At 47.2% G+C, this 7,769-nt stretch overlaps 1 protein-coding gene across 1 annotated transcript in view; it reads right to left on the minus strand.

The window, feature by feature from the left end:
- Positions 1–6,536: 6,536 nt before the first annotated feature.
- Positions 6,537–7,769, minus strand: part of PPP1R8 (protein phosphatase 1, regulatory subunit 8) — a gene marked incomplete at its 5' end in the record, with an annotated part of 11,124 nt that continues 9,891 nt past the window's right edge. Inside the window, 3 exon segments of the mRNA XM_010072799.1 lie at positions 6,537–7,060; positions 7,063–7,291; positions 7,294–7,383. Coding sequence (XP_010071101.1) covers positions 6,792–7,060; positions 7,063–7,291; positions 7,294–7,383 — 588 coding nt within the window.

Genomic DNA, 7,769 nt, shown 5'->3' on the forward strand with positions numbered 1-7,769 from the left:
GGGGTGATGAAGATGGACAGTCGTAGGAGCAGGGGACTTGCATCAGAGGAACTTGCTAATTTCTGCCTCACACAGTGAGCCGGGAGACCACACAACTGCTTTTTTCCCCTCCAGTTGTGCCAGAGCAGAAAACACCCACTGTTAACATCACAGACAAATACAGGTGAAAAATCTGTCGGAAACAGATTGCAGAACCCCAAATGCTGAACTGGGTATGAGTAACGGCCTTGACCAGGATTCTGTTCAGCAGCAAGCAGCTGCAAAGCCTACACCTTAGTACAACTACTTGTGTTCTGCATACTGAGTGACTGAGATAAAGTTGTTAAGAGATAACAAGAAAAACATAAAACCTCTAACAGCTGGGCCCAGGGATACGAGATGAGGAAAAACTGCTGGTGAGTAACTGCCGCTAGGCAGAGGGCAAAGGAGGGGCCAGGCAGAAGTCGCCCTTTCACCAGAGGTTGGTTATTCATGGCACTGGGAATTCCCCTCCAATCCTCCCCCCACCCAGCTCCATAACCCCAGAGGAAGCAATGAGCACACGCAAACCATTCCTGTAAGTCACGTGAAGTTTCTGTGCTCCCAGGCTGATGACTAAGCTTAACGAGGGAATACCAAACATGTACTGCTCGTAAAGCAGAGCTCCTTCTACCGTGTAACAGCTCATCTGAACCGCGCGCCCAGCGCTGGCTCCTGGCAGAGAGCAGGCTGCTGAAGAGACGTTCCCGGGCATCGCTTCAGCTTTCACTGAGCTCGCCGAGATCTTACGTGCAGCGTCTCATAGGAGCATCTACAGCCGGTCAGCGCAGTGCAAGAGCTTTTTGGCAGCTGGTGCTGGCAGGAGACACAAGCTTTACAGCACAATACTGGTCACCAAACCAGGGGTTCTGGCTTCCCCAGTTAGGACTGGCTGACTGTATCCAGAGTCCTGCCTTTCTCCTGAAAAGATTCAAAGCACGCTATAAGCTACCTCCTTGCTGCTCACCATGGTTTGTACTTGGAATCAGACGGAGATGACAGTTCTTAGTGCTACTGAAACCCTGACTGAGCCCTGGGCAAACCTCTCTGCTGTGCTGTGCCCTGAACAGCCCCTCAGGGTCTGCCCTGGCGCAGCTGACAGCCAGGGTCGCTGCCTCCACGGCCAGTCCCTGTGCCCACGGGACATGCTCCCCCCGCATGTAGGGCTGCTGGCTGCCCTGCAGCTCCCTGAGCCCCCGCCGACGATGCTCAGGGAGACACAATGATGTTCTGTCACGTCCCTACTGCTCAGGTGACAGCTGGTGAATAGAGCTACTGGGAACACACACCACTGGTTTCCTGCTCTCACCCACAGGGTACCACTCCATCCCAAAGGACATCACAGATTTTATTACCATCTATTTCTAGTCTTCAAACTTCTCACCTGGGCTTGCGACACCCATTTTCTTACTCTGCCCATTTTAGCCACTAGGTTGGCCTCCGGACAGCATACCCCGGCTCAGAGAGATGTTCAGCTTTCAGCACCTCTCGTTGTACCAGCTCTCCTGCCCACAGGGTGTAGTCTCCATTTCCTTCAAGAGGTGTGGCTGGAAGAAAGAGAAAGTGAAGCAGAGACCCAAAAGCAGAGGCACTCGGGGACAGGCAGATGATCTCTGTGCTGTAGGACAGAGAAAAGCTCCCATGGAGAAGTCAGGAGTAAGCCTTGAACAGGTCAACTTCAGGTCACAGGGATGAAAATCACACCAGTTGCGAGCAGTACAGGGAGCAAAGTTGTCTACCTCCTCTTCTGGTGTCCAAACTCAACTGGGGAAACAAAAATTGCCTAAAACAATTGCTTTGCAGAGTATCAGACAGACAACTGGGGTTTCCACAGATTTTAGGCAGTCCCCAAGTCATCCTCACTGCTTGTTGAAGTTCTGCACTTTGCTGCTGTTTGGCTGCAGCTGGAGGCCTGAGGTTACAACACGCGGGATGTCAGAGCTCCTCCAACAAAAGCAGGAACTGTGATCCCACAAGCAGGGCCCCAGACAGGCACAGAAGACACGTGAAGTCAGGAGATCACATCAGCTGCCAGGATCCAAGCAAATCTGGTCTCTCAGCCTGAACCATCCTCACCTTGAAGGTCAGTAATGCTCCCTGCAGTGGAGCACCTGTCCACAAGCAAGAATGATCAGAGCTGCTGGAGGTATCCAAGGTGAAGCAGGCTGTGCCTGAACAGCCCATTTCCAGGCTTTTCCTCATCTTCACCAAACCCTGAAATTCTAATCAAAGTAACCGAGTGCTCTGGTAAGCCTGTATAGGAGAGGTTAACAGAGAATGAGCTCCTGCTAGCTCTTCCAAGCTGTACAAAGACTGGAGAAAACTGGTTGTGCCTCCTTTCAGGAAAGACTTGCCCTAGGGTGATATGGGCATAAACACACCGTTGGTTACCAACCAGGGGAAATGGTGCTTCCATCTCCGCCAGGCTCAAGCCAGGGAAGGCCTCTGATATATCGAGAAGTAGGTGGGCAACCTCAGGCAGGAGATGACCCATCGCAGCCAAGACAGGAATCAGATAAGCCCCTGTGGCCAGCCATGACCAGCGTTAGTCCAGTATGACTGGCCAGCTCCTCAAAGGCCAGCACACACGCAGGCAGCTCCCCATCTGGGTGTCTTTGCAAGATGATGGTAAACAACGTGGGCCATGGCAAGATGTGTCAGAATGATCAGAGCGGTACTTGGAGCACATCTAGTATGTCAGATTTGCTCCTCCTCTACCATTCTGCAAGCGTGATTGAAACCTTTCACAGACGAATGCCAGAATATACGACCAGACAGACAGATATGTACGAGAGGGTGGATGGCAAAGATCCAGGCTCTTCGGCTGCTTCTCTCTGAAAGTTTCTCTGAAGAGGAACCAGTTCTGGGAAATTCATAAGAAGCAAAAGACAACATGGAAGCAACCATCAGTGCTGCTGGAAAGCTATTGCTTTTGTGGAGCAGGCAGGACCTCCGAGGGAGGCAGGGGAAGAATCATGGTTCGTCCCAGGCACTAACGTGGTGCTGGTATGTGAGGTACCTCTTAGAGCTTTAGGGACTGTGGGACCTTCAAGGAAGGATAATTTAGAAGAGCGTGACCCAAAATACACAGTTGTCTATCGTGAACTTGCCACAATCTTAGTTCACGTTCTCCGTCTCGCACTAGCATTCCTGTTCCCTACGCCAAGCAGGCAGGTCCCGCTGACATCACGTAGCTCGGAGGAACGAGGAGCTGTTCCTGGTGTTGAGCGGAAGTGAAAGCAGAAACGTTTCCCCCCTTTACTTACTATAGTTTGAGAGTTTTGAGATCAAAGAACCTACTGTATTAGGTTCTATACAAAATACCTGGCTGTATTAGACTGCTTTTGGAAAAAAACCTCTTAAACAGCAGCTGACCTCTGAGCCCAGTAACAGCCGTTACATAGCCCCAGTTCTTTGGCGTGTCCCTAAGCCAGGTTTTCCAGACTGACCCTCTACCGTGGTCTTTCCCCACACTGTTGAGTGTTTAGAAGCACTTGGTGTAATTGCACGAGTGCACACTTCATCTGGTACACTCACCTGCTCTGTGCTGGACGCTACTCCTGCTCTCCTAAAAGACCCCAGGGAGAAGCCACCTCCTCTCCAACAAGTCGCTCTTCCAGCCGTGTTGTCACATTGGTACCTTATTGCACAGCACACTGGGAACAGAACAACTTCTGTCAGCTCATTACTGGCTCTTGGGATGCCTCCTGGCATTCTTGTATTTCAAAACCAAAAGAGAGAAGAGGAGTTACAATGACAACCTGGTGAATGCTGCAAGGACAGATGTTCCTGGAAAACACTGCCATTATTCCTCAGCTCAATAATTTATTCAGCTGCAAACTCTTCTCCATTCCTTTGTTCCCATCTCTGCATTCCACATTGCACAGAGTGCTTTAGATCGTTACGCAAGTTGACTATTTGTTAATACTTTAATACAGGAAATTAACTGCTAACCACACCAACGCTTAACATGTCAGACCTCAAAGTTACCTACTTAACCTGTACCAACTACTTTTACCGACGGCAGCTCAGCAGCTTGCACATGAATTGTGAATATGCAGCCTTCTGCTGACACACAATAAAGACAACCTAACTGCCCCAGCCGCCTAAAGGATATTGCTGGATTAAAAAGCAATACTCATCTGTAGCCTAAATATTACTCAATTCTGCAAAGCTTGGGAATTCCCTACCCTGCAGGCACCATGGTTATCTTTATCCAGGTCCCAGTTTACTGTTTTTCACTACAGCTCTCCGCAGGGAGCCTAAGACAAGCTGCAGACGCGGTGTGACAAAGGACGGTGCATTCAGACTGCCCAAGGCCACCCTGGAGGTCAGAGGCAGCAAACTGGGCAATGAGAAGAGCAAAGTTGGGCTCTAAAGTATAACTTGCAGAGAGAGGATTATGCCAGAACCAGATAAAACTTCACTCAGAAAACATACACAACTGCTGTTTAAAATCCACTGTTAAGTGTCGCTCTTGTGTCCCAAAGTGCAACGCACTGCAGCACCAGGCTGAAAGCAGGTCACGGGCAAAGAAGCTGGAGGAGCTTTAAGAGCTGCAGCCTGAGCCAGCCACTGGAACAAGACCTGCAGCGAGAGCTGCACTTTGCCACAGCAGAAATCCTTCAATAAGCCCCGAAACAACATACAGTCTCAACTGCACAATTGTAGACTGAGAACGAACACACTATACTCTCCAAACTGGCAAAATCTGCATTTAATTTACAACATAGTAAAGGTTACAGGTAAAAAGCTCAACAGAAAGTGTGAAAAGGCCTATTACATATTACACAAGTGTACAAACTTCTGTACAAAGCCCCTAGATGTTACACTCTCCCCCCTGTACCGGCCAGCTATGGCCTTTAAGCTCTAAAATAATGAGAGCTTGTTCAAACCCAGGGAGGAGAAGAGCTTTAAAAAAAAAAAAAAGAGCAGTAAAGCGTCCCTTTTCAAGAAAAATCTTGCAAAGAGCCACTTGCAAAACAAAACACTCCCCCCCCCTAAAAAAAAAAAAGAAAAAGGAAGAAGAAAACCTGTTCAAATTTACTTGCCCTAACTAGTCTTACCCTAAAGAGTTGCCTTCATAAAGCAGACTGGCTGGAAAAACTAAATTCTACGTACCAGAAAGAAGCAAAACTAAAAATAAAGGGAGAAAGATTTTAAGAGTCAGCCTAGAGTGTTTGGAAGCAGAATGTCTGAAGACTGAGTCATATTCAATAGCAACTAAACATGGAGCAGCACAACTATAGCATGGAGAAGGTACTGTATCCATCCACAGAACAGCTTGAGCTAGATACGATGGTGCAGGGAAGGGAACGAGCCAGTCTCTAAAGCCATCACTCTTGTAAATGGGGTAGCTACTCGCTCATTTTTACTGCAATAACATGACAGAAAGAATCACCCTGCAGACGCAGAAGTCACAATGATTTTGGAGCATCTGTCCAGAACAGGTCTAGTGCACACAGCACACCAGACGCACTGGAACACAGCACCGCTCCAGCAACCATTGCATTTTCCCAACGCTGCTCAGCCAGGTAGCTACAGCTCTGTGTGCAATGAGCAGCTGGGTGTGCTACTGCCATTTTAGCGCACATTTCCTGGAGAAATCCCCCAAACCAAGGAACGTGACTATGTAGCTGAACTGCATTATAGAATGTTAAAAAATCCAGAGTGAACCTAGAGAACAACAGAGCTCTGGCCTTAGCTTGTATAAAGACAAGACACAGTGTCTGAATACATGTGACTCAGATTTTGAAACCTAAACCCAAGGATCTGAAGGGCTAGAGTAACAATGCAAATCAAGCTTCTCATTTTACTCAATTGGAAAAAGTGATGAAGTAGTCAAAAAAGTAATATGATGAAAGCAGCTTGTGCACTGCTTTATTCAAGGCCAGGCAGATTCCCTACTGAGAATTCACATTCTAGCTTTAAGAAGCACTCAATTCTTACCCACTGTTCCTAGCAGCCAGAACAGTGTGCAGACTGTGATTTTAGTTGTTGAACATGCAAGTCCTCCGACACTGCTGATGGCTGCTCTTTTTTACGTGTGCCTTGTTGCATCTCACGTACTCTGAGCTCACAAGTTCCATTTGCATATCAAAATGAAACTACTTAAGTTAAAAGGGCCACCAAATTTAAAATAAACTGTTCTCCTCTGTGTTAACTCCACGTTAAGTCACCACAGGGGAGAGAGTCAACACTACTTCCTTGTTTATTGTTTGTACAGTGTAAATAGTACCTATCCACCTGTCAAACCCGAAGCTTGCCATGCTTGTATGCTGCCATCAGCACCAACGCTAGCTCAGATCCTTCCATGTGCACCCCTTTACCCATCCACACAGCACTACATCGTACAATACTGGAACACCGCTAATGAAGCCCACCTCAACTCCACATTCTCATGAACTAACAGGATGCTGTAGTGTTTTAGGTGGAAATTAAAACAAGCTATAGCCAAACTAAAAAAAAAAAACAAAAAAACACTCCCCACATTGGTGGGGTTTTGAAAATGTAAAAAATAAAAGCTGACCTATATTTTGCAAGTTTTAGAACTCATACCAATGGGATTTCTGAAAGGCTTGGCCCCACAAACATTTACTTCTGATACAGCTGACCTGCCATGAGCAAGTCCAGCAGGAACAACATTAATCATAGTAAGCACGACACCTAAATACACAATTTTGCAGGGTCATGCCATCAATTATAATGAAATTGTATGACTCTGCCCCCTACAGATCAAAATTCAGAGTAAAGACCTCTGGGGACAGTAACAGCTAAGAAAAGGCTTCCAGATGTTTTGGTTCAAAAGGAGATAGGAGCTGTATATTTTTTTCTTTTAAACAGACATATAAAAACGTTTGAAGACAGATCTTTGAAGGATATTTCACTTCTCCAATCTTAGTATTACATCTTGTTAGGACATTGAAGACGATACTGCACATAAACAGTTTTTGGAGTTCGTGACTCCCACCCTCCCTCAACAAAACCCAACTCAGATCAGGAGGGAAGGGGTTGGCTTCTTGCCCGGCCATGCCTCCTTTGCATATTTCTTCTTCTTGGGTTCATTCACAGCTTCAGGATTAAAGACAGCAGGGTTTGGAGCTGGGTTCATGTTAACGGTTGAGGGCACAACAGGAGTCAAGTCCACATCTGGGGCAAGATTGGGGTAGGGCATTGGCAGACCACCAATGAGTGCTGTCCCATGGACGCCATGCGATTGGGAACCTGCCTCATTGTGAGTCGGAGGCAAACCACCATACAATCCTCCACTGTACCCTCCAATCCTTCACTGTATGGAAAGTTTTGCATACGTCGTGATGCAGAATCATCTGTGGTCAGTGAGCCTGGATTCTCCAATCGTTTTTTCTGTAGATGGAAGCATTTAAAGAATTATTCAAAATACATGAAACAAGCAAGCTATTTAAACTGGATGCCAATGTCATCCTCCCCCAAAAAGGCACCTAGACCAGCCACATAAAAAGTGGTTACAGACCATGTCCCAGTCTTTGTCCCAGAAGATTTCTACTGGGTTTCCTTGAAAACCACTTAATAATAAACTCTTAAAGGTGCACAATGCAGGAAAGGGTGACAGAAGTTGAAGCTCAGGTTTAACTTAGATCAGGTCTGAGCTCCTCTTTACCTCCTGTACGTGCTCGCCAGTCTTGAGCCTGTCCTGAACACAAGATCAAATAGGTCTTCGGTCAGTAACACAGACCCTCCTGCCCCCCCCCCCCCCGAAAAAAATACCACAT

Source organism: Pterocles gutturalis, unplaced genomic scaffold, assembly GCF_000699245.1.
Source record: "Pterocles gutturalis isolate BGI_N339 unplaced genomic scaffold, ASM69924v1 scaffold32087, whole genome shotgun sequence".
Classification (NCBI taxonomy): Eukaryota; Metazoa; Chordata; class Aves; order Pterocliformes; family Pteroclidae; genus Pterocles; species Pterocles gutturalis.